The following is a 27,237-nucleotide window of genomic DNA, read 5'->3' on the forward strand; positions in this document are numbered from 1 at the left end:
AATGCTGCAACTGAAATTTCACCCCAAACAAAATAATTCAATGTTTCCTCATTGGGTGGGAACAGTGGAGAAATGTCAAGAGTTGTGATTACACTGCTGACATTTCTGTGGCCATGGCGGGTGGGGATGTCTACCTTCTCTCCCCAAGTGGAGAGGGAGAGCAGCCAAAGCCCCTTCCCTGTGCCTTGACACAGACTGTGACCCTGAGTGGCTGGGAAACTTCCCTTCAGCACATTCTCAAGATTTCTGGTGACATTTCCAGCCTCACTTCCAAGTATGTGCACAACAAAGGTAAACAATGCCCTGGAAAAGCAGCAGCAGCAGCAGAACCTACTGTACAAGGGTATTGGATCTTCTGGATCAACTCTTTCGTGATCCCATGATAGCCTTTGACACCCCCTGGCAAAAGGCACTAAGCGCACACACACACACACACACACACACTTGCACAGCCCATATTTATTTATTTATTTATTGTATTTTTATCCCGCTCCTCAGCCAAAAAAGGCTCCCTGAGTGGCTTACAATCAATGAACAAAGAAGACGGTCCCTGCCTGCAGGCTTACAATTTAAAAAAGACATGACACATAAGGAAAAGGCAATGGGGAGGGAAGAGGGAGAAAAAAATTAGGTAGACTGTCAGCAGGGCTGGTGGGATGGCCCTGTTCCCCCCTCTCATCTCCCAAAGAAGGGGCAGTCCAACTGGAGCAGGCCCTGATGTTCCCCTTGATTTGCCATATGGCTAGGTTAGAAAATATCAGGCACTTCCCATTCACAAATGCCATTGATATGAATAGCAGGTTGAAAAGGAGGTGAATCACAATTCTTCACCCTAGAACCATCTGAGGGAGACAAAATAATGGAGCCTTTGGGGCTTCCTTGAGGGGGTGGAAGCTATTGTCAAAACGCTGACAGGCCCTCCTTGGCAGAGGCCAATTCCGCTGCTAGGCTACACCTGCCTTCCTCCTGAGTTTCTAGATCCAAGGACCATTATATATTGAGGGCCCAATGACCAATCCAAAATCTCCAGATGGGCTAGCCTAGCCTCAGTGCCTGGTGACTCAGGAACTGGTAATTTTCTTTTCTCAGAGTTAGGTCGGAAAAATTGAGTGATTTTAGGTTGATTATGGGCCTTAACAAAGGATGCCACATCGTCTGTCACTGGTACCAGTCCCAAATGTTTATACCCTCCTCTGGTGAGAACCATTATGTAAAAAAATTAAAATAAAAAATTATAGCCACCAGTGAAGCCCAACAGGTACTTTATCAGGGCCCAGACACAGTAATGTTGTTAACAGTTGTCAATAATGCAGGTGTTTATACCTTAAAAGCTTTACCAAACCATGCAATAAAAACCTATGACCAATAACAATACTATAGCTGAACAGTTTAAAGGAAAACTGTTAGCAATTAAGAAAAGAGAACCTTAAAATATTTAAAAATGAGAAGTCATCTGCCGAGATTAAAAATACTCACAAAATTATTTTAAAATAATAACATTCTTTTAAAACAAACAACCCAGCAAATTAAAAAGATAAGTCAGCAAAAGTTCTGCTTTAAAATTGTTTTTGTAAGCACTGAAGAACTTTAGCAACTGAAAAAAGATTATTTTAGCCTTATCTACTCTAAAACTATAAAAAACACAAAAATATAATTCTAACTAAAAAGTAAAATATGTTAAGAAGATATGTTAAGCTAGGTTTGAAATAATTACCCCAGTAGAGTGGCTCCACCAGTCCTAAATAAAGGATCACAGAGTAACTATAAAACCCATTTTGCCAGAACAGAACATTGGTGAGACCAAATCCCATAGAATGTTCTTCAGATGTTTCATAGAATCATAGAATACCAGGGTTGGAAGGGGCCTATAAGACCGTTGAGTCCAACCCCCTGCTCAATGCAGGAATCCAAGTCAAAGCATCCCTGACAGATGGCTGTCCAGCCTCATCTTGAATGCCTCCAGTGTGGGAGAGCCCACCACCTCCCTTGGTCATTGGTTCCATTGTTGCATTGCTCTAACAGACACGAAGTTTTTCCTGATGTTCAGCTGGAATTTGGCTTCCTGTATCTTGAGCCCATTATTCCGTGTCCTGCACGCTGGGATGACTGAGAAGAGATCCTGGCCTTCCTCTCTGTGACAACCTTTCAAGTAAGAAGAGTGCTATCCTATCTCCCCTCAGTCTTCTCTTCTCAAGGCAAAACATGCCGAGTTTCAAGATGAGTTGTCACAACACAGCATGTTACGTTTGGATTGGAGAAGCCTTTTGAAGTGGGTGGCTTCCTGAGCAATGGCAAGTGCGAAACTAAGCGCACACTTAGCGTCGCACTTGGCGTGTCGCTGAGGAGCTTCCTCTGGCAGCCCCGCCTTAAATACCTGGTGGGCAGGGCAGAGACAAACACAGGATCCGGACCCACAGGTACAGCTAGACTCTTGCCCATCCTTCTCCACAGACTCTTCCCAAGCTCCTTCATGCCATTAATATGGAGCATAATGCAGAAAGGAATGTACAGAAACTGGTTCAATGGCTGGAAAACAGAAAGGCGATTTAAAGGTAACTTAGGGAAGGATTTTATCTCAGTGATAGACGATGTTGGTTGCATGCAAAAGATTCCAGGTTCAATGCCAAGCATTTTGAGATAGGACTGGGAAGGACCCCCCATCAGAAACCCTGGAGAGTTGCAACCAGTCAAGTGTAGACAATATTGGGCTAATTGGAACTCCGAACTGCCTTCGGTAAGGTTTGTGTGGACAGTATTGCCAAGCCGTCTCTGTAACCACCTTCGTCAAGCAAAACAGTGCCTCTCTTTGGGTGGCCAGAGAGGGCTGCGTCATCTATTGGGCTGATGATTCCTGCAGGGAGAAGGTGCTCATATTGAATGTAAAGGCCCAGTCCTCACTTGGGAAAGCACAGGAAAGGGAGAGTTTGTACACATGTGACCGAGACCTCATATTTGCCTGAACTAAGTCAAATAAGACTATACCAAGAACCTGGCTCAATCAGAAGAACAGTCAACCCAGTGAAGCTTTTTCTTTTCTGGGGACATAGCTTGGTGGGAAAGCATGTACTTTGCCTGCACGAGAGCCCAGGTTGAATCCTCAGTAGCATCGGCCTAGGGCAGGGAAAGACCCCCTGTGTCAAACCCTGGAAAGCTGCAACAAGTCAGTGTAGAGCAGTGCAGAACCTCAAGCCCAGGGACTGAATCCAGCCCTCCTGGGGTCCTAATCCAGCCTGTTAGGATTCCCCAAATGGCAACATGCTCTTCAGGTGACCCCACCCCTTTTGTCCAACCACCAATCGCTTGGCAATTTCCCTGCTTTTGTTTAGTTCCCCCCAGCAACCCCAATTCTGAAAGTTTAAAATGCCTCTCCTTAGGCTTAGTTACTGGCAGGAAGAGGTTTAAGCTAGAATAGGCCGGTGTTCCTTGTATTTTGGGCCCACCCCTTTTTCTTTCAGCCCCGCCCACCACTGGAATGTGGCCCCCAAGAGCTTCTCAAAAATGGAATTAGGCCCTTGGGCTGAAAGAGGTTCTGCTCCTCTGGGGTGGGCAATACTCAGCGAGGGTCGGACTCGGTAGAAAGCCTCCTAAGACCCTCTTCAAAAAGGAGCTGTGATGCCTTACCTTGGTTCGCTTTACTTCCTCATTTTGGCCTGATTCACGTTGCTATGCATGTGCACCCCATGGCCAAGCAGTGGGAGGTTAGGTTTCAGGGGTTCTAGCATTACCCAGGATTCAGTCTCCTCATAAGGAGGTCACTGGAGACTTCGGGCATTTCCATAATAGGAGGTTTATTTAGATACATATACAGGCTGAGAGTAAGATGAACATCCACAACATTAATACTCCAAGAGCTCGCTGTTCCCCCTCCAATATACAGGGGAACCCAGAGTGCCACAGGAGTTCCCACAGACAGCAAAGTCGGCCCTCTGCCTCCTTTTCAGATCCAGTTATGCTCTGACTCTCTGTTACACACACAGACTTAGCTGGTTTCTATAGCCACCTGGAGTGCTATTTTTTGGTAGGATGGCAGGGTACAAATCAAATCAATAAATTGTTCTCACGCCAAACTCAATAAGGACATTCATTAAGGATGGGAAAGAGAATGGTAAGCCACCTCCAGAATAGTCCATTACAGGGAAGAAAACATGCGTCATCTTCCCCACCACCTCTGTCTTTTTGACCCATCCCACTTCCCACTGAAACTCATCAACAGAAGGTCACTGGCTATCACCTGTCCATTATCAGGTCTTTAGAGGTGTTACCTCCAGACATCTACTCTATTCACTGAAATCATAGAAGCAGGAGTTACAGAGTTGGAAAGGATCCTGAATCTCTGCAATCAGAGTCTTTGGGCTGCAAGGGATTCCTAAACAGTCATTCAGACCAACCCAGAAGCCATAACAATTTTACAGATTTCCATATCTTAAAAGTAAAGTACAAACAAACAAAATACCATTCAACCCAGCCACTATAAAAATATATAGCAGTAATAGATGTGATTAGATAGATTTGTTTTAAAATAAAACAAATTGGGATCACAATAACTCCTTTAAGGATACATATGATGGTAAATGGTGATTAATTGACTGAAAAATGAATTAGCAGAGAATTTTCCAGTATACTATAATTACACATTCTTTCTCATTATTAGATGATCTTTACAATTCAGATTGGGCCTGAGGAGAATAATGAAGCATTTGGGGAAAAAGATGAAAACTAGGAGACCAGCCCCAGAGGCCAAGATCGAAAAGATCTCCACAGCCACCATGGATTTCCCCTTGGTGCTCTGGTAGGTGGGCACAAAGGAGATCCAAACACTGCAAAACACCAGCATACTGAAGGTGATAAACGTGGCTTCATTAAAGCTATTGGGCAGTTTCCTTGCTAGAAAAGCCACTGTGAAGCTGATGAGAGCCAGGAAACCCATGTAAGCCAGAACAGTGTAAAACATGGTGACTGAGCCTTCGTTACATTCCACTATGATCTCGCCAGACAGGGAATGGAAGTCCATGTTTTGGGATGGAGGAGAGGTCACCAGCCAGACAGCACAGATAACAGCTTGGCAAAAGGGACAGGCCAGAACAATGGAGTTAGTCAGTTGTCTCCCCAAGAGTTTTCTTGCCATGTTTCCTGGCTTGGTGGCCATGAAGGCCAGAACCACTGTGACAGTTTTTGCCAACACAGAAGAAACAGCAAGAGAGAAGGTGATGCCAAAAGCAGCTTGTCGGAGAAGACAGGTGACCTTCATGGGTTGACCGATGAACAGGAAGGAGCAGAGGAAGCAGAACAGGAGGGAGAGGAGGAGAACATAGGTGAGGTCTCGGTTGCTGGCTTTGACAATTGGCGTGTCACGGTGTTTAATGAAGATGGCCAGCACTAGAGATGTGATCAGAGAGAGGAAAAGGGCTAGAGAAGCTAAAACAAACCCCAGTGTCTCTTGATAGGAAAGGAAGTGGATCTTCTTGGGGATACACTGGTCTTGGTTCTTGTTTGGGTGTTGATCTTCTGGGCATGGGACACAGCGATCTGCATCTGGAATGAGAAACAACTATTCATATATCTCAAACATGAAACATATGTTCTTTTTGTAGGGCCCAGTTCACCCAAAAAGGAGTAGATGGAATGATCTGTTTTGTAGCTTACTGTACAAAGGTACAACGTCCCTTTGATTGCGCTCTCTTTAAGCTTCAGGAACTTATTGCATGAGAACAGCACGTAAAGAGGTACGAAATGCCTACCTCACTCCCACTGATTTCAGTGGGTCCCCTCTAGGTATGACTAAGTGAGCAATTCTATGGCCACTAGACACTGTCTAGAGGGCCATAGGATTTTTCGGTTTCTGGTGACTGAGATCGGAGTCAGGGCTCAGAACGCAGTTCTCAGAAACCACGCTCCCTGCCCCCTCCCCCTCATAGCCAGCACTGTTCTCTTCATGCTGGCTATGTCTCCACACTTGGAAATGGAGCATGGAGAGGGTGAAAAGGGGGTGGGCCTGGGGGTGGGGAGGGGAGGAGACCACGGTAGCCACATTACACAAGTTCCAATGTGCTGCGCAGCCTCCTTCCCTCCCCCTCCCCAATGCTGCAGCTAGACAGCCAAAACTGGCCATCTAGCCAAAAATGCAAAGCAGACAGAGCACAGAGGTGAGAACTGCCTCCATGCTATGGTCGCCCTGCATTGGGTACTCAGCAGCCTCTGTCTTCGGAGGCTGCCAACGATCTCGATAGGATTGCACCCTTAGTCTGGATCCAACCCATGTTCTTAAAAAATACAACAGATGTTGAGCAATGTGCAAATGGAAGAAAACCCAGCAGAGAAAGTTCTCGCACAGACGTGTAAGTGATTCTCTCACTAGTCTTAGTAAGCATGATGATGATCAAAATTAATAGTAAAATAGAAAATATCTTCAGAAGCCTACAAATACTTTGCCAACAAGTAGAACTGCAGAGGTTGGCAAACCAAAATTTAATTTTATCTGCACTTCTCCCTACCCCACTCTGTCCTGGTATGTTCTATACTTGGATATGATTCTCAAAGATTCAGCTACCTGTCTGGTTAGAAAAGGTCCCTTTTGGACAATGGATGCATTCGTAGCAGCAAACCTGCTTCCCCTCTGGAACTTTCCTCTGGTGCCCTGGAGAGCACCTCTCCACACATCTTGCAGAAGGCGGCTTCTGAAAGGGAAGGGGGAAATGGTTGAGGTTTTCCACCTGATGAAAATTGAGCTAGAAAAGATTTAGAGTTTTGAATTGCATGGTGAGTAGAATCATAAACTTAGAGGGCAAAATTTCATCTGGATATCTTCAGATATAATAACAGAGGCTCATACAAAATACTGTGACAGAACTAGGAACATATGCAGCTCTCTTATATCAAGTCCATCTAGTTCAGGATTGTCTCCCACGACTGCCAGCAGCTTCCAGGGTTTTAGACAAGGGTCTTTCCAAACCCAGCTGGAGACGCTGGGAGTTGAACCTGGGACCTGCTGCATGCAAAGGTTATAGCCCTCATATTTATTTATTTATTTATTTGGCATTGGGTGGTATAGAAATGGAATGAATGAATGAATAAATAAATAAATAAATTCAATTTATGAGTCACCCTGAAATTGAAGCTCTCAGGATGGCATTAGGGGTGCACGAAAGTCACTTACATGGTCTCGCAGCTTGCTTCGCGGTGGGGGGGAGGCCCTTCGCTGCTCCCCCCGAAGTTCAGGCCGGGGGGGGAGGCTTCCCTCCTCGCCCGGCCGAAATTCAGGCCGGGGGGGAGGCTTCCCGCCTCGCCCGGCCGAAATTCAGGCCGGGGAGGAGGCGCCTCGCCTCGCCTGGCCGCGAAATAAAAAGTAAAAAAAAAAAAACGCCCCGTGGTAGGCTACGTGACGATTTACGTAGCCTATCATGGCTAGATCTGCAAAGTCAGCTGTGATAGGCTACGTTAATCGTCACGTAGCCTATCACGGGTGACTTTAAAAAAAAAAAAAGTGCATACGCAAATGGCGGCCCCCATAGGGAGCCGCCATTCGCGTTCCTTATTTGGTCGCTGTAGTCTACGTAAATCTTTACGTAGACTATGGCGAAAATAAGGGCAACGCTTCTTGCGATGTGTCTGAGTGATGCACTCTGTGTTTAAAGCAACGCTGTTTGAAAGAAAGAAAGAAAGAAAGAAAGAAAGAAAGAAAGAAAGAACCTTTTAAAATGACCATGCCGGTCTGGAGCCCTGCACGAGGTATTATTCCCCTTGCTAGGCTTTGTATTTCCACATCCAGCCTTGTTGGTGACGTTGTGAGGCTAAAATGGAGAGGAGAACCAACTCTGTGCATGTCTACTCAGAAGTAAGTCTTACTGCGTTCAATGCAACTGACTCCTACACATGTCAGCACCCCACTTGCCCCCAGCTCAGCTTTGTATTTCCACATCCAACTCATTAGCAACCCTCCTGTTAGTTATCTCACTGGGTGACTTTGGGCTGGCCTCTCACCACTACACCACACTTCTGTTATGAAACTCATGAAGAAAAAGAGACAGTATAATGGAAAGTTCTTTCTGAAGCAGTCACACTTCACTTGTACAAATGCAGCATGAAGGGAAAGATCAGCAACCTTCTTTTTGTTTGAATAAAAAGCACACTCTGCACATGCTCAGGGAATGGACAAAATGAGGAATAAACATACCAGGGAATATGAAGAACTATATTCTTCTATTGTGTGTGTGTGTGTGTGGAACCTCCCTCAATCCAGCTGTTCGCTGGAACCCTCCCCCCCCATTCACCCAAGGGTCTTCTGAGATAACTAACAGGAGGTTTGATAATGAACTGGATGTGGAAATACAAAGCTGAGCAGAGAGGAGAACCAACTCTGTGCATGTCTACTCAGAAGTAAGTCTTACTGAGTTCAATGCAACTGACTCCTACACATGTCAGCATCCCACTTGCCCCCAGCTCAGCTTTGTATTTCCACATCCAGCTCATTAGCAAACCTCCTGTTAGTTATCTCAGAAGGCCCTTCAGTGAATGGAGGGGGGGGGTTTCCAGGGAACAGCTGGATGGAGGGAGATTCCACACACACACACACACACACACACACACACACACACACATAATGGAATAATATAGTTCTTTATATTCCCTGGTATGTTTATTCCTCATTTTGTATGAGGAATAAACATGGTATGTAGTGGTGAGAGGCCAGCCCAAAGTCTGGAGGCGTACGCGGAAAGGAGGCGTAGCACCCGTTTGGCGCGCAAGCAACGGCCGCCTCCCGTGGACCCAAGGGAAAGAGGGAGTATCTCTCCCTAGCCCATAAGTTCAGGGTCTTCAAGTGATTCTCCTTCAAACGGGGATCAACTGCCTACTCAGAGCATAGGCTACTCTGCTGTTCATTGCTTAGTCGCTGGTGATTAGCATCTGAAAGAGTCATTACATTGTAAAAGGATTAAAGCCTTGAAAATAATCCTTTCGTCTGTGTTTTGAGTTGACTATTGGAGTGTACTGAAAGAGGCCGCCAGGGCGCTCCTGACAGCTTGGTCCCCGTTCCTCTTTTTTCTCTCTCTCTCTTCTCCTACTGCCGAATGGAGGGTGCCAGGGACCCGGCAGTGCAAGCTCTGGTGCAAGAGAACCAGATTCTCCGTGATCAAGTGGCTCAACTGATGACTGCCGTACAGAATCTACAAGCTGCGGTTCAATCCCCACCACCTCTGATTCCCCCCCGCCGCAAGTGCCCAGTGGCTTTGCCAGAGAAGTTTTCTGGGGAGAAAGGACTTTTTCAGATTTTCCAGGCCCAATTGGAGCTGTACATGCGCCTTCGACCTGAGGATTTCCTGATGGAACAGGTTCGTGTGGGCTTCATCATTAACCTACTTTCAGGCGTGGCAGCTAAATGGGCTTTGGGACTTCTTCTCGCTAATGACCCCCTGCTTGGGGACTATCAAGGTTTCATGACAGCGATGGCCAGATTTTTCAGTGACCCCCTGCGCATGCAGATGGCTTCTTGGGAGACTCGCTGCCTCAGGCAGGGCAAAGACTCAGTTTCCAGCTATGCGACAACTTTTTGCTTGCTGATGCAGGATTTACAGTGGAATGATGCCACGCTGGTGGCTCAGTTTTTGGACGGTTTGAACGACAAGATCTTGGACAAGTTGGCGCGCACGCCTAGCCCGCTTACTTTGGAGGACCTCATCCAGACCTGCCTCCAGATAGATAGTTGGCTGGAGGGACGCCGGTAGACCCGGCGGGGTGCCATGGGCCAAGATTTTCCTCCTCCCATTCCCCCTGTTTCCTGCCCCCTCCCCCACCCCTGCGGTGGGGGCAGAGGAGACCCCGATGCAGCTGGGAGCTACCCAGGCCCCACTGCCGCTGGAGGAACTAGAGCGGTGGCGTGCTGAGCGCCGATGCTTTCGGTGTGGAAAACTGGGACATTTTGCCAAAAATGCTGGAGTGCCTGGGGCGAGCCAAGATTTTCACAAAGTTGGACCTGCGTGGCATCTACAATCTGATTCGCATCCAGGAGGGGGATGAGTGGAAGACCTGTTTTGGCACCCCGTACGGAGCGTATGAATACCTAGTGATGCCGTTTGGGCTCGCCTGTACCCCCCCACATTTTCGCGTTTTAAGAATGCCATCTTCCGGGACTATTTGGACACTTTCCTCATTGTGTATCTCGATGATTTACTTATATTTTCCGAGGACCCCCACGCCCATCAGCACCATGTCTCCGCCGTCATCCAGCACCTCCACGAGCACCATCTTTATGCCAAGCTGGAAAAATGTTTCACCTAACCTCTTTGGACTATCTTGGCTACATTATCTTAGCTGACGGTATCAGGATGGATCTTGCAAAGGTCCAGGCTGTCCTCTCCTGGCAGGCTCCATCCACCAAGAAGGACTTGCAACATTTTCTGGGGTTTGCTAATTTTTACAGAAAGTTTCTGCCCAGCTTTGCTCGGCTGACATCTCCTCTCACGGATCTCCTTAAGGGCAGGAAATCTCCTTTTCATTGGATGGCATCTGCCCAACAGGCTTTTGAGGGACTTTAGAAGCTTTTTAGTTCTGAGCCTATCCTGTTTCATCCCGACCCGAGGAAGCCTTTTGTGGTGCAAACTGATGCCTCTGACTTTGCGTTGGGGGCGGTGCTTTTTCAGCCAGATCGGGCGGGCGGCGGGTTGCAACCCTGCGCCTACCACTCCAGGAAGCTGACCATGTCTGAGAGGAATTATACCATTTGGGAGAAGGAACTGTTGGCCATCAAGTCCACTTTGGAGACCTGGTGTCATCTGCTGGAGCGGGCACAGCACCCAGTTGAAGTTAGAACCGACCATCCCAACCTGGAACATCTTCAGACAGCCCGTGCCTTAAACCAGAGGCAGATTAGGTGGTCGCTTTTTTCCCCCCGGTTCCACCTTAAGATTTGCCATGTGAAGGCCTCTGACAACCAACAAGCAGATGCTCTTTCTCGTTAGCCAGACCTCCAGCCAGGAGGTGAGGGAAATCCCCCCCTCGATTCTTCTCCTCCAGAGCCTGGCGGCAGCTGCGGTGCCTCACCCTTGGGAGGAGCTCCTTCACTCTGCACAGGCTCAGGATGCTTTTGTTCGCACAAAAGTGGAGGAATTGGGGCTAGCCTCTGCCCCCCCCACTCTACCCCCTTCTCTTTGTGAGGTGGCCTGCTTTACCATTCCGGTCGGGTCTATGTGCCTTCTAGACCCCTCCACAAGAAGGTCCTCCATCAGTCCACAACTCCCCCACTGCTGGGCATTTTGGCTTTACCAAGACCCTGCATGGAGTGACGCGGGATTTTTGGTGGCCTTGTGTGTGTCGGGACGTCAAGACTTATGTCGCCTCCTGCCCAACCTGCCAGCAGGTGAAGGCCCCCTCAGGCAAGCCCACAGGCTTGCTTCACCCCCTGCCTACCCCCTCAGGACCTTGGAAACTTCTCTCCCTTAACTTCATCACTGACTTGCCTCCCTCACACGGTAAGACCACCATTCTGGTGGTGGTGGATTTGTTTTCTAAGATGGCCCATTTCATCCCCTGCTCTGGGTTGCCCACGGCCAGGGAGACGGCAGAGCTGTTTTTGGCGCATGTTTTCTGTAGGGATGGCGGAGAATTTCTCCCCGAAACTTCGGGGGGCCGAGCGCCAACGTGTTCGGCCCCCCGAACAAGTTTCGGGGAGAAATCCTCCGCCCCCCCGCCCCCCGCCCCCCCCGGGACGGGACTTACCTTCCCTGAATGTCCCTCCCGGCGGCGGGTCCGGCTGGCGGTTCGTCCGGTGTTCGAGCGGGGCGGGAGCGGCAGCCGGTCTTTCGACCGGCTGCTGCCCCCGCCATTGCAATGAAAGAAAAAAAAAACAACCCGTCCCCTGATAGGCTACGTGACGATTCACGTAGCCTATCACGGCTAGATTTGCAAAGTCAGCCGTGATAGGCTACGTGAATCGTCACGTAGCCTATCACGGGTGACTTTAAAAAAAAAAAAAAAAGTGTGTACGGATAATGGCGGCCCCCATAGGGAGCCTCCATTCCCCTTCCTTATTTGGTCGCTGTAGTCTACGTCAATGTTTACGTAGACTACGGCGAAAATAAGGGAAACGTTATTTGTGTTGCCCTTACATTTACGTAGACTACAGCAACTAAATAAGGAACACGAATGGCGGCTCCCTATGGGGGCCGCCATTCGCGTACGCGCTTTTTTTTTTTAAAGTCACCCGTGATAGGCTACGTGACGATTCACGTAGCCTATCACGGCTGACTTTCCAGATCTAGCCGTGATAGGCTACGTGAATCGTCACGTAGCCTATCAGGGGACTTTTTTTTTTTTTTTTTTTACTTTCGTGTTCGCGGCCGGGTGAGGCGGGAAGCCTCCTCCCCGGCCTGAATTTCGGCCGGGCGAGGCGGGAAGCCTCCCCCCCCAGGCCTGAACTTCGCGGGGGGAGCAGCGAAGCGCTCCCCCCACCGCGAACAAGCTGCGAGAAAAGGTTAGTGACTTTCGTCCACCCCTAGTTTTCTGGCTCCACAGAAGGCCCGAGGGTCTCATTTCGGATAGGGGGCCCCAATTCACTTCCCATTTCTGGACGGAGCTACTTGGGCTTCTCCATGTGACGCTCCGTCTTTCCTCTGCCCACCATCCACAGACGGACGGTCAGACCGAGCGCACCAATGCGACTCTGGAGTAATATTTGCACTGTTATGTCAATTACCAGCAAGATAACTGGTTTTCCTTGCTGCCTCTCGCAGAATTTGCTTATAACAATGCCTGCCATGCTTCCACCTGCCAAGCTCCATTTTTTGCCAGTTTTGGTTACCATCCCAAGGCTTTCCCATCCACCTTAGCTCCCTCTTCGGTGCCAGCGGCCCATGACTTTTTAGAGGAGTTCTGAGTGGTACACCACCTCTTACGGGACTCCCTCGAGCAAGCCAAGACAGCTTACAAGGTCTCTGCAGACCGGCGGCGCCAGCCAGATCTGTCTCTTCAACTCGGGGACTGGGTTTGGCTGTCCACCCAATACCTCCCCTCTCACTCGCCTGCAAGGAAGCTCGCGTCTCGCCGCATGGGGCCTTTCCAGATTACGGCCCAGATTAACCCTGTTGCTTTTCGCCTGGCTCTCCCCACCCTCCATGAAGATCCATCCTGTTTTTCATCAGTCCTTGCTGTCTAGGGATGTCAGAGAATTCCGCCACTGATCTCAGTGAGGCTGAATGCCAGTGCATTCAGCCCCCCAAAATCTGTGACGGGACGGCCTGCCACCCCCCTGCCCCCCCGCGGATCCTGTCCGGGATGAGACTTACCTGGGGCAGATCTTCCGGGTGGTGGTGGCTGCGGCGGCGGCGGCGGCTGCGGCTGCGGCAGCTGGTCTTCCGACTGGCTGCTGCCGCCGCCATTTGCAGGTTTTTTTTTTTTTTTACAGAGACGTGATAGGCTACGTAAGTTTTTACGTAGCCTAAAACGTCTGGGTAAAAAAAAAAAAGGCGTACGCAAATGGCGGCGGCTATGGCCGCCGCCATTTGTGTTCCTTATTTTGGGCCGTTTTAGTCTACGTAAATATTTATGTAGACTAAGACGGTGAAAATAAGGGGAACGCAAATAGCATCCGCTACGCTATTTGCATTCCCCTTATTTTCGCTGTCTTAGTCTACGTAAATATTTATGTAGATTAAGATGGCAAAAATAAGGAACGCAAATAGTGGCGGCCGTAGCCACCGCCATTTGTGTACGCTCATCTGCAGACGGCTCTGGGCTGGCTGGGCCTGGCCAGCTGCTCCGCGGAGCTGCCGCGGAGCACAGCCGGCCGCGGAGGATTTTGGGGGGAGGAACGGAGCGCCTCCCCCCCATCGAGGATTCCGGGGGGAGGGACGGAACGCCTCCCCCCCACCATCAACATAATCCGCGAAAGGTAAGTGACTTTCATACATCCCCCCGGGTTTCTGGCAACCCTCATCGCTTGGTCGGTTCCCCCCTGCCGCCAGTGCTGGTGGAGGGGGAGGAGGAGTTTGAGGACGCGGAGATTCTGGACTCCCGCCTTTCTCGCGGCCGCCTGCAATATCTAGTGGACTGGAAGGGGTACGGGCCAGATGAGCGAACCTGGGAACCCAGGGAAAATGTGCATGCTCCATTACTGCTGAGGTGCTTCCACCAGCTGTACCCCCACAAACCTGGGGCACCAAGGGAAGAGCACGAGGGGGGCCTCATGGGAGCAGGGATGATGTCAGGGTGGAAACTGAGCCGATAGAACCCCAGAGCAGTTCTGATTCTGAGGAGGGTCAGCAATCTGTGGGAGAGGAGCCAGCTCATCCTGCACAGGCACAGCAGCTGGCAGAGATTACTCCTGCCAGCATTCCTGAGATAGATGGTGACCCTGGCAGTGAGCAAGTGTGGGAGGGGGGCTTCTTAGATGCTCAACACAGACGCAGGGAGCGACGAGCGATGGAGGGCGTGGAAAGGAGGTGTAGCGCCTGTTTGGCACGCAAGCAACAGCCCCCTCCCGTGGACCCAAGGGAAAGAGGGAGGATCTTTCCCTAGCCCATAAGTTCAGGGTCTTCAAGTGATTCTCCTTCAAATGGGGATCAAGTGCCTACTCGGTGCATAGGCCACTCTGCTGCTCATTGCTTAGTCGCTGGTGATTAGCATCTGAAAGAGTCATTAAGTTGTAAAAGGATTAAAGCCTTGAAAATAATCCTTTTGTCTGTGTCTTGAGTTGGCTATTGGAGTGTACTGAAAGAGGCCGCCAGGGTGCTCCTGACGGTCTAGCCACAGGACACAGAGTGGAGAAGGAGGGTGCTGTAAGACACATAGGATGCGTCGTACAGGCAGCTATGCTCTCCCCGCCCCGCAACGCCCCCAGCCACGCCCCTTTCTGGCCTGTCTGCACTCCTCTTGCAAGCGCGGAGGATGGGGCTGTTCCGCGCTGCCTCTGAGACAGTGCGGAAATGGGAGGAGGTCAGTTATCCAGGAACCGACCTCGGAGGTCAGTTCCCGGATAACGGTATATCCTATGGCTGTCTAGCCGCTGTCTAGCGGCCATAGGATTGCTCCCTCCGATACTGTTCCCCCCCCATTTTTTATTGTAAGTTTTAACAAAACAAAAGTAACCAAAAACATAACAAAACCAAAAAAAGGACAGAACAAAAAGAAAAATAGAAAAAATAATGCAACATATACTAAAATCCTCAGTTTCAAATATTACAATATTGGAGAAAGAAAGAAAAAATAGGTTACACATAAACTTCAGTAAAAGCAGACCAAATATCCACATATAAGTCCATCTGCAAGTTAGGCCTATATACTACTCTTTCAAATGTTGCAAGTATTATTAAGTCTTCCGTCCATTGTGTTGCAGCCAGTGCCTTTAGATGCTATGGCCTCCAGAGGTTTATACATTCACACCACCACTTTAAATTGGGCCTGGAAATTATCTAGGAGCCCACGAAGATAGTACAACACTGGAGTAATATGCTTCTCTGTCTTGCCCAGTTCCAGTCAGCCTAGCTGCCATATTTGTTTTTACTCACTGAAGTTCCTAGACCATCTGTGAGTGCAGCCCCATACACAGCACACTGGAATAATCTAACAAAGAGGTTATCAGGGCAGGGATCAGTGGAGCCAGTCTGTCTCTATCCAGGTAGCATTGTAGCTAATGATCTTTCAAAATTCTCTACTCTGTTTGTGGGCAGAGAAACTGAGAGGAGAATTTCACCGAATTTCTCCAGTAGGAGGAGAAATTGTCTAACAATTTCTCACGGGGAGGGCTCACCACTGGCCAGGGTCATAGCACAGCTTCTCTATTTTTTCCTAAGGGGTTTTGGTTTTTTTTTGCACGGCCACTGAAAGTGGCAACAGCGGCAAGTGTGTTGGCAGCCTGGCCCGCATTTTGTGTTCTTCACAATACCCCATACCTAGCATCATTCTGAGGCATATGGGGGGGGGGACCCCACCAAAATATGGGGAAGAAAGTTTGGGGAAATTCTGCAAAGTGGCCTTTATTTCTAGGGCCGTAGGTAAGAAAAAGAAAAATCTCAGGATTTTCCTGAAAAAAATGTTGTCTGAGAAATGTTGGCTCAGCTCTAGTTGTCATTCTTCAGGGTTCAGCACTTTCCCCAGGACTTTCCAAATGTTAAATTTCTGAGGGGTGATTGAGGATACATGTCATCTCTAATGCAGCTGCAGAGAGATGATTGTACAATGAAAGGCAGGACACTCGTACACACTCCCCAGTCACCTCCTAAGTAAAGGAAGCACAAGAACCCTGAATGTGACCCATGAGAATTTCTCCAAAAAAAATTCTACTTTAATTTTCTTTTCAAATGCACTTTCTTTTCTATCAAGTTGAATGAGAATGGTCGAAAATAACTGGGAGAAATTTTTGGCACGGCACTAGTCGGAGCTGGTGTACCAGCCTAAGTTGGGAAAAGGTGCTTTGTGCCATGAAGACACTTGTTCCTCTAGGCCAAAGCTGGATCTCCAAGCATCTCCAAGCTACAAACTCGATCCTTTAGCGGGAGCGCAATCCCTTCCAGCATAGGTTGGACACCGTTCACCCAGACAGACAAACCACTTGCCTCCATCTTGTGTTGACTGAATGTCAGTTTCTTCATTCTCATCCAGTTTATTACATCAGCAAGGTTGTGATTTTGAATAAAATGCTAATTAAATAGGGACAAAGGAAACTAGAGCCAGATCAAACCCTAGCCCTATGTGGAGATACAGGGATTGAACCTGGGACCTTTTGGATACAAAACAAAACAAGAGTTTTACCACAAGACAACGGCCATCTCCCTGGACTCAGTAGGCCTTTGGTCTCATCTAGAGAGACATCTTCTGTTCTCAAGGGACAGAACCACAACATTCTGTAATTCTCCCATGACCCCAGAACATTCAGTTCAGACTTACCTCTGTAGCCCACATGATCACTTCTGAGTTAATGCTGAAGTCTTGGCCTGGGGGAGCCCCCAGATCTACCTCTCCAACTTTCACAGGATGAAAAGACTCATTTGGGAAGAAGATCCAGTTGAGGATATCATATCTCTTGCGGTTTTTAGAGAAAGACACTTCATCTCCAGCACTGTTATTAAATCGGATGTTCCTCAAGGAGGCAAGAATCTGAAATGAAAGAGATGCGGAGCAAACAGGGTGATGGGTTGTGACTGTGAGTGGGGTCTGGTCTCTTCTCATGCACTGTGATGGCCATCAAGGAAGGAGACGGTATTTGTCTGTAGTCCATTGTTCAGTTTGGGGCAGGGGGAGACACACATGGCCGGCAGACTGCATGAGGCCCTCACTGGCCCACAAATTCAGTTTTTACAAAGTGCCCCAAAGGTCAATATTAGCATGTGGAGGAGAGCTGCATGCTATTTGCTTCTGTGGGTTAGGAGGGTCAGAGACAAATACTGCTTTCTAGACTATTTATTTATTTAAAACATTTGTATCCCGCCTTATATCCTTAAGATCTCAGAGCAGCATACAGATAAAATCAATTTAAAGAGTATAAAACAATAAATAATTTGAACAGCTAAAAACATATTAAACCATTAAGCAAGCTAATACCAATTTAAAAATCTAAAACAATAAAAGTTAAAACAGTGTGCAACTTTAGGGAATTCAGTTAGCCCTCAAAGGCTTTGGTGAAAAGCCACGTTTTAACTTGGCGCCAAAATGTCAAATACTAAGCCTTGAGTCTCTCTTTGTGACCGATTGGAGAGAAGTCAAAGTGCAAAACAACTGCTTATGTTTTGCTAACTACAGTTATATGAGCAGTGCCTCAGGTTATGACAGGAATCTACAAACAGCTGTGAAGTCTCTATAAAGCTTTGCATAATACTGGACTACTTAGGCTACAAGCAACTGCCTTTGGTTAATGCACTATGTTAGACAGTTGCAATGAAAAATAGCACCAGCCGTCTCTTCCACAACCTGAGTGGGTGGTTAAGGCCTTCCCTTACGGCGAGTCTTTCCAGAGGGACCTTCCCTCTGCGGCTGGCCTTTTGGAATGCTTTACGAGTTGACATTGCTCCTCTGGCTTAACCTGACGTTCTCACTCTGGGATCTTATATTTCTATGTATATGTATGTATGTATTTATTTTCTATACCGCCCAATAGCCGAAGCTCTCTGGGCGGTTCACAAAAATTAAAACCAAACAGCGTACAATAAAACAATTTAAAATATGTAGAACATTAAAACCACAATATAACAATACAACCACAATAAAACCTAGCAGCAGTGCAGGAGTTTAAAATACAGATTTAAAACAGCAAAGCTAAAAATCTAGAAAGCTAAAATGCCTGGGAAAATAAAAAGGTCTTCACCCGGCACCGAAAGGAATACAATGTAGGTGCCAGGTGAACCTCACTAGGGAGCTCACTCCAGAGCCGGGGTGCCACAGCAGAAAAAGCCCTCCTCCTAATAGCCACCCGCCTCACTTCCTATTATTATTATTATTATTATTATTATTATTATTGCATTTATATCCCGCCTTTATTCCTCTTGCAAGGAACCCAAGGCGGCTTACATTATCCTCCTCCTCTCCATTTTATCCTCACAACAACAACCCTGTGAGGTGGGTTGGGCTGAGAGTGTGTGACTGGCCCAAAGTCACCCAGTGAGTTTCCATGGCCGAGTGGGGACTAGAACCCAGATCTCCCAGCTCCCAGTCCAACGCTCTTGCCACCACACCACACTGGGAGAAGGGCCACTGACGATGATCTTAAGGTCTGGGCAGGCACATATGGGAGGAGGCGATCCTTCAGATAACCTGGCCCCAAGCCGTTAAGGGCTTTGAATGTTAACACCAGCACTTTGAATCGGGCCCGGAAATGGACTGGCAGCCAGTGCAGCTGGAAAAGTACTGGCATAATATGAGCTCACAGGCCAGTCCCTGTTAACAATCTTGCTGTCCTATTTTGGACCAGCTGAAGTTTCCGGACCGTTTTCAAAGGCAGCCCCACGTATAACGCATTGCAGTAATCCAGACGAGAAGTTATCAGAGCGTGGATAACTGTAGCTAGGCTATCTCTGTCCAGATAAGGGCGTAGTTGGTATACCAGCCTAAGCTGATAAAAAGTTCCCCGTGCCACTGAGTTCACCTGTGCCTCAAGTGACAGTTCTGGATCCAAGAGCACCCCCAAACTACGAACCTGATCCATTAGGGGGAGTGCAACCCCCTCCACAATGGGCTGAATATCACCTAGCTGGGCAGACGAACCACCCACTAACAGTACCTCCGTCTTGTCTGGATTGAGTTTCAGTTTATTGGCCCTCATCTAGTCCATTACTGTGCCCAGGCACTGATTCAGAACAGCCACTGACTCACCTGGGTTTTATGAGAAAGAGAGGTAGAGCTGGGTGACATCTGCATATTGATGGCACCTCAGCCCACACCTCCAGATAACCTCCCCCAGCAGTTTCATGTAGATGTTAAACAGCATAGGGGATAAAATACAGCCCTGTGGAACCCCATGGCACAATTGCCATGGCACAGAGCAATAATCCCCCAGCACCACCTTCTGGAATTGGCCATCCAAGTAGGAGTGGAACCACTGCAGTGCAGTGCCTCCAACTCCCAACCCAGAAAACCTATCCAGAAGGATACCACGGTCGATGGTATCGAAAGCTGCTGAGAGATCCAGGAGAATCAACAGGGTCGCACTCCCCCTGTCCCTCTCCCGGCGGAGGTCATCCCACAGGGCGACCAAGGCAGTTTCCGTTTCAAAACCAGGCCTGAAGCCCAATTGAAATGGATCTAGATAATCCGTTTCATTCAAGAGTGCCTGGAGCTGTCCTACAACCACCCTCTCAAGCACCTTGCCCAGGAAGGGGATGTTGGCCACTGGCCTGTAATTGTTAACATCCTCTGGGTCCAGGTTAGGCTTTTTTAGGAGTGATCTGATTACTGCCTCTTTTAAAGCAGCTGGCACCACTCCCTCTCTCAAGGAGGAATTTTCAACCTCCTGGACCCAGCCTGACATCCCATCCTTGTTTGATTTAATAAGCCATGAAGGGCAGGGTCAAGCACACAAGACGTGGTCGATCAGACTTGGCCAAGCACCTTGTCCGCATCCTCAGCTCTCAGTAACTGAAGCTCATTCAATAGAACTGGACCAGACAGTGCTCTGAACCAATGGAACTGCATTAATAATGGTGTCCAATTCATGATGAATCTGAGCGACTTTATCTTCAAAGAGCCTTGCAAACTCACCACAGCATGCCACCGAGGGTTCCACCATCTCTCTCTCTGGCCCAGAATGTAACAGGCCGTGAACCACTTGGAAAATCTCTGCTGGATGACACTGAGAAGATGCAATGCTGGTGGAAAAGAACTGTCTCTTTGCCACCCTCACCACCACAGAGTAGGCTCGATAGTGAGCTTTACATGTGTTCGGTCAGACTCAGCACGCGTTTTCCTCCACCTGCGTTCTAGCCATCTCCCCTCTTGCTTCATTGCCCTCAGCTCAGGTGTATACCAAGGAGCTGGCCAACCTCTGCTCAGAGGGAGAGGGCGCTTGGGTGCGATTGTGTCAACTGCCCGAGTCATCTCTGCATTCCACAGAGTGACCTGGGCTTCGACAGGAGCACCAGCCATACCAGCAGGAAAATCCCCCAGAGCCCCCTGGAATCCATCGGAATCCATTAGCTTCTGGGGGCAGACCATTTTAATAGGTCCCCCACCTTTGCAGAGGGGGAAGGCTGCCAGGAGTCTAAACCTCAGCCGGAAGTGATCTGACCGTGACAAAGGGACAGATGTTAATTCCTCCACTTTCAGATCACCATCCTCCTGCCCAGTCGAGAAAACCAGATCAAGAGTGTGTCCTTTTATATGTGTTGGGCCGATGACAAGTTGGGACAGCCCCATGGTTGTCATGGAGGCCATGAAGTCCTGAGCCGCCCCGGATACAGCGGCCTCGGCATGGAAGTTGAGATCCCCCAGGACCATCATCCTAGGGGTCCTTAGCACCAAGTCCGAGACCACCTCCATCAGCTCAGGCAGGGAGTCTGATGGGCAGCGGGGTGGGCGGTACACCAACAGAATCCCTAATCTGTCCCGGGTACCCAACACAAGGTATAAACACAGAAGATCTGCACTCGAATGAGCAGGAAGCTAGAGAGGGACATTGAATTCCTATAGACCACGGCAACCCCCCCTCCCCGACCCTTGAGTCGGTGTTGGTGCTGCACTGAGTACCCAGGAGGGCACAGCTGGGAGAGAGTGACCCCTCCCAGTTCCCCCACCCAGGTCTCAGTAATACATACCAGGTCAGCCCCCTCATCCACAATCAAATCATGGATGAGGGAGTTTTTATTTTGGGCCGACCTGGCATTCAGCAGCAGCACCACCAGGCCCGAGGGCAGACTGGTAAGGCTGCCAGGAACCATCAGGTTGGGGAAGAACCAGAAGAGGGGACAGCTGTAAGGTGTCTAGCCCCTCTTCTCCTCAGCTGGCCTGTTAATCCTCCAATGTCATAGCTCCCCCTGCCCGTGACCACAGTTTCTAACTCCTCTACCTCCTGCTTTAGCATTCCCACAAGTGAAGAGGGCTCTGGCTAGCTACTTTCTAACTTATTAGCTTACACCTAAACAACCTCCTCCCCCTCAGAGTCTGAATCACCTCTGTCTGTTGGGAGTGCCTCTGAAGAACTGCTGAGCCCAATTGCTACATCTAGGAGTGTGTCTTGTGGGGGGTTGCTTGATTACCCCCTCAGTAGCCATATGAGTCAATACACAATTATTATAGAAGGACTATCAGTCTTCGCTAATCTTTACTCACTTCCTAATGCTCTTTAAGGGAAATCATGGCCATGGGAAAATATACATGGGGTATTTATTTATTTATATATTTATTCATTCATTCTTGACTTCCGGTTGGAAATGGCATCATGATCAGCTCTTTGCTGTGACTCTCCCAAGTTTCAGCTTTAAAATAACCTCTCGAGGCTGTCGTGTTATCTGGATATTTGCAATTAAACTTGCTTAAGCTTTTGTTTTCTGTTTCCACACTTACATTTGCTTGTGCTTTCAGAAGTGAGAGGAGGATGGCAACATCAAGGGGGAAGAAAGTCTTGGGAATGCTGCCTACCCCTCCAACTGCCCCCCCAGTAAAGGTGTCTAAAGACCCAGGGGAGGGAGAGGAGTTGCTTGCTTTGATAAAAACTATGTCCTCACAGTTATCAGTGCAGTCAAAGAAGCTTGAAACAATTCAGGATTCCATCACTACCCTTCAAGGGTCTGTGGACTAGATGAACATTTGACTTCAAAAGATGGAGTTGAAAGTTAATGCACCTGAAGACCGGGTTACTGCTCACGAAACTGCTATGGGTGACTCTCAATGTTCTGTCTGCTCAAATTTCTCAACTGGAGGCCTTTGCTTGGAGAGCTAACCTCCGTATTCTTGGCTTTAAAGATTTGGCTACTGATATCCGTCTTGCTGGATTTATGGATAAATTTCTGCATGAGTTATTGGCTTTGCCTTCTGATTTTCCACTCGATATTGAGCGTGCTTATTGTGTTCCCTACATGAGGCATCAGAGCAGGACCTGTTATAATTCAATTTTTACATGCCTCTATAAAGATTATCTTATGCATTTAGCAAGAGAGCGGGGTGAGCTTCGGTGGGGGCCAGCAAATGACAAGATTATGCTCTTTCCTGATTATACTAAAGAAATTGCTGATAGAAGAAGACAATTTACCAAGGTGAGAAATCTGGCAAAGCAAATTAACTTGCTATATCATATCAAATATCCTGCCACATTTTGCATTTCTTTTCTGAAGGCCAGATGAAGAAGTTTTTAAGTTCTGATTATGCAGAATCATTTCTCACTGGCATTAAAATCAAAATGAGGAATCCGACTTCTTCAGGTTCCTGAGTTGGAATCCAGGTATTTTCCTTCTTTTTTTCACTGCTCCTCTGAAGCTTCATTTGGGTTATAGTTGATAAGAAGTCTGGGTGGCATGCCAGATCAAATGCATTGTATATTACTGCTCCCCCCTTCTCTCTTTTTTTCTTCTCTTCTTTTCCTCTTGTATACGTATAACATATACATAATTCCTGTTTCTGAGTGTGTTAATTTACATATTTTGAGTAAATACAGGTTATATGTAACTACTATGTTAAATTTAGCTTAATAAGGTTATATAGACACATAAATGTCTGTGTGTGTGTGTGTATGTATATGTATACACATATGCGTTTGTATGTGTTTATGTGTATGTGTGTGTATATGTATGTACACATATGAATACATATCCACATATAATATTAGTTAAAATATCTAATTGGCTTTTTAATTCTTTTTAAAAATTAATGCTGCTGCTGCTACTACTACTACTATTTCTTCTTGGTTACATTTGTAATGTTTGTAACTTTGCTCTGTGTATGTATTTAGTATGCGGGAGCAGCTTAGCTGAGCACTGCGGTTACATATCGGTCCAAAGGGAAGGCAAAAGTTTTTATTTTTTGTTTTTGTTTGATTGTTAGGCATGGTTTTTTTTTGGCATTTTTTATGGTAGATGGACACAAATGGGGTTATATAAGTTTTATTTTTATTTTGGATTTTTATTTTAAATTTTTGTTCATATTTTGGAATATTTTTTTTCTCAGTTTCTACATAACAAGAATTATTTTGATGACGTCTGAAATGGTTAGTACTAAATGTAAATTAAGGATGTATTTGTTATACCAGTTATGGTATATAAATTTAGGGCGCAATCCTATTCAGATAGGTGGCCGCCTCCAAACTCGAAAAACTTGAATGTTATTTCAGCTATTAAAGATGAGAGTGATAAAGTATATACTTCTCCTACTGACATAAACTCACAATTTTTAAAGTCAGTTGTCAAATTCAGCTAATCGTTGGAGGTGTAATGCAGTTAATGCTTCTTTCATTCATATGTTTTGGAAATGCCCAATGGCTGCCTCCTTTTGGGAGGAAGTTATTATATGGATAAATTTTGTATTGGAAAGCTCTTTAATATATACTGATGTAGATATTCTTTTAAATTACTTACCTGCTTCTTGGAACGTAATCCATGGTCAGAGTAAATGGATTTTTTGCCCCCTTTTGGTTGCTAAAAGACCGATACTATGATATTGGAAAGATAAAAGCTCACTGCCTATAATGCAATGGACTGAAGACTTAACAACACTAGCAATATTTGAAAGAGTGGTATATAGGCATAACTTGCAAGTGGACCTATATGCAGATATTTAGTCTGCTTTTACTGAAGTTTATGTGTAACTTTTTTTCTTGAATATTGTAATGTTAGAAACTGAGGATTTTGAATATGTTGTTGTATTTTTATGTCATTCTTTTTTTTTAGGTTTTGTAATGTTTTCAGTTTCTTTTGTTTTGTAAAAATTCACAATAAAATATTAATTAAAAAATGGAATATATTTTCTTAAGATCTTTAGAATGGACTGATAGCCCTTCTCCCAGTCTCACTCTTTGCTTCCAGAATCTGACCCTTAGAAAAACTTTTAGCAAGGTGCTTTCTATAACATTGCCATATCTTAATGAGAACATTACCTGCCATGGCTGGACATTCAGAAGCTTCCTGCCTTCTCCTATCATTCCATGTTCAGATACAGATGAGGACACAGAATGTAATGCATGTGCCACGGAATAGACAGCATTGTAGATGGCGTAGCTTTGAATGGTCATGCTCATTTCAAATGTGGTGCCCGGCAGGTCCTCTAGCTTCTCCTGTCCAGTACAGTTAAATATTCCCCATTCAGGGGTTTCGTCCAGTATTAGAAACTGACAGCTAAATGCTGCTTCCCACCATTCAGGCAGAGAGATGTATTCGTGTGGCTGGAATGGATTTAAAGCCTGGAGAAAAGGCTTGAATTCTGGCACATCTCTTCTGTGGAGTCTGAAGTGCAAAGCACCGTGGAAGGGTTTGAAATCTTGCCAGCCAAACAGGTATCCTGTACCAGCAATGTCAAAATGGGATGTCAGGATACAAACCTTTCTTAATGAGTACTTGGTCTCTTGTAGCTCAAGAAAAGGTGCTATGCTTTTTAAGTCCCCAAAGAAAATGATAACTAAGGACTCAACCCAAGAACTAGGAATATAAATTGGTTCTCTTTGTGCTACTGCAAACATTTCAGTGGACCCCAGGATTTTAGTGAAGGCCACGCATATGTCATTCTCCTTGAGCTTTGGTCCCAGTGTTTGGATGAAGTTTTCACTACTCTCACCCTCAGAAGCAAAGAGCCCAATCCAGTTCCAGTGGAAATGCAGGAGCAACTGGATTAAGACCACATATTGAGACATTTCATTGGGACTAATCTGGTAGAGAGAAGGAAACACCCTTTTCTCTCTCTGAATTGGGTTGAAGAAGCTGTAATCAAGCTGGAGGAAAGAATATCCAGAGAGGTAGCCCCATTAGTCTGTTGCAGCAAAAACAACAAGGAGTGTTGTGGAAATTTAAACACTAAACACATTTCTTTAATGGTGTAAGGTTTCCCGGACTACAGCCCTGTTCAGAGGCATGAAGTGTTATTCCGAAGGAAGACGTTCATTTAAAAAATGGATTTCTACATGTAAGATGAAGCTCTGTGATGACTTCAGAACTATCACCACAAAAGTCAGGGCTGCCATGAAGGTAGCCCTGACATAATTGGCCAAGACAAAAGCTATTTTGTATGGAAATATGTCCTAATGCATAAATCACTGACAGATTTTGTATTGTAGAGGAGGCTGGGGGAGGATTCACCAAATCCCCCAAAGAGTATATGTCTTAGTCATTTGCAGTAAGACCAAAAAGGAGTCTTGTGATACGTTGTTTGTTTGTGAGTCTTCAAGGTGTCACTAGACACTTCATTGTTTCTCCCACTTGAAACCCTTTCCTTACATAAAAGACCAATTGTTGGGACTGGTCACGCAACGGCCTCCTGAGATTCCTCGTTCCTGACTAGGGATGGATGGACTCACCTCCATCTGTCCTTGCCAAGTGCTCACCAAGCTGCCGCTGCCTCCTGCCCCTGCTCATCGCTCTGTGCAAGCCAGGCAGCTGCCCATCCCCTCACTGAGCCACCATTTTGCAAAAAAATAATAAAAATGGGAGCTTGGGTTTTTCCGTAAAAGTTGTTGTTGTTGTTCAGTCGTTCAGTCATGTCCGACTCTTCGTGACCCCATGGACCATACCAGGTCTTCCTGTCCTGCGCTCTCTCCCGGAGCGTGCTCAAGTCCATATTCATTGCATCGGTGATGCTATCTAGCCATCTCATCCTCTGCCGTCCCCTTCTCCTTTTGCCTTCAATCTTCCCAGCATCAGGGTCTTTTCCAGTGAGTTTTCTCTTCGCATTAGGTGGCCAAAAGATTTGAGCTTCAGCTTCAGGATCTGTCCTTCCAATGAGCACTCAGGGTTGATTTCCTTCAGGACTGACTGATTTGACCTCCTTGCAGTCCAGGGGACTCGTAAGAGTCTTCTCCAGCACCACAGTTTGAAAGCATCAATTCTTCGGTGCTCAGCCTTCCTTATAATCCAGCTCTCACAGCCATACGCTGCTACTGGGAAAATCATAGCTTTGATTAGATGGACTTTTGTCAGCAAGGCGATGTCTCTCCTTCTTACTATGCTGCCTAGGTTTGCCATAGCTTTCCTCCCAAGGAGCAAGCGTCTTTTAATTTCATGGCTACAGTCTCCGTCTGCGGTGATCTTGGAGCCCAAGAAAATAAAATCTGTCACTGCTTCCATTTCTTCCCCTTCTATATGCCAGGATGTGATGGGGCCAGATGCCATGATCTTCGTTTTTTTAATGTTGAGTTTCAAACCAGCTTTTGCACACTCCTCTTTCACCCTCAACAAGAGGCTCTGGAGATCCTCTTCACTTTCTGCCATTACGGTGGTATCACCTGCGTATCTGAGGTTGTTGATAATTCTCCCGGCAATCTTAATTCTGACCTGTGATTCATCCAACCCGGCGTTTCTCATGATGTACTCTGCATATAAATTAAATAAGCAGGGCGACAATATACAGCCTTGTTGTACTCCTTTCCCAATTTTGAACCAATCGGTTGTTCCATGTCTGGTTCTTACTGTTGCTTCTTGACCTTCATACAGGTTTCTCAGGAGACAGGTAAGGTGGTCTGGTACTCCCATCTCTTTAAGAATTTGCCACAGTTTGTTGTGATCCACACAATCAAAGGCTTTAGCGTAGTCAATGAAGCAGAAATAGATGTTTTTCTGGAATTCTCTTGCTTTCTCCATGATCCAGCAAATGTTGGTGATTTGATCTCTAGTTCCTCTGCCTCTTCGAAAC

General features: G+C 47.0%; 1 protein-coding gene across 1 annotated transcript in view; it reads right to left on the reverse strand.

Moving 5' to 3' along the window:
- The window catches only part of LOC146355634 (vomeronasal type-2 receptor 26-like), an 81,726-nt gene that overhangs the window by 29,617 nt on the left and 24,872 nt on the right, over positions 1-27,237 (reverse strand). Inside the window, exons 6-10 of the mRNA XM_084829944.1 lie at positions 25,067-25,324; positions 16,873-17,082; positions 16,202-16,204; positions 6,542-6,674; positions 4,663-5,532 (exon numbers count right to left, since the gene is read on the reverse strand). Coding sequence (XP_084686070.1) covers positions 4,663-5,532; positions 6,542-6,674; positions 16,202-16,204; positions 16,873-17,082; positions 25,067-25,324 — 1,474 coding nt within the window. The remainder of the gene's footprint in view (positions 1-4,662; positions 5,533-6,541; positions 6,675-16,201; positions 16,205-16,872; positions 17,083-25,066; positions 25,325-27,237) is intronic.

The sequence above is a fragment of the Heloderma suspectum genome, chromosome 2 (assembly GCF_057233095.1).
Source record: "Heloderma suspectum isolate Gila_16-S chromosome 2, 16-S_ref, whole genome shotgun sequence".
Lineage (NCBI taxonomy): Eukaryota > Metazoa > Chordata > Lepidosauria > Squamata > Helodermatidae > Heloderma > Heloderma suspectum.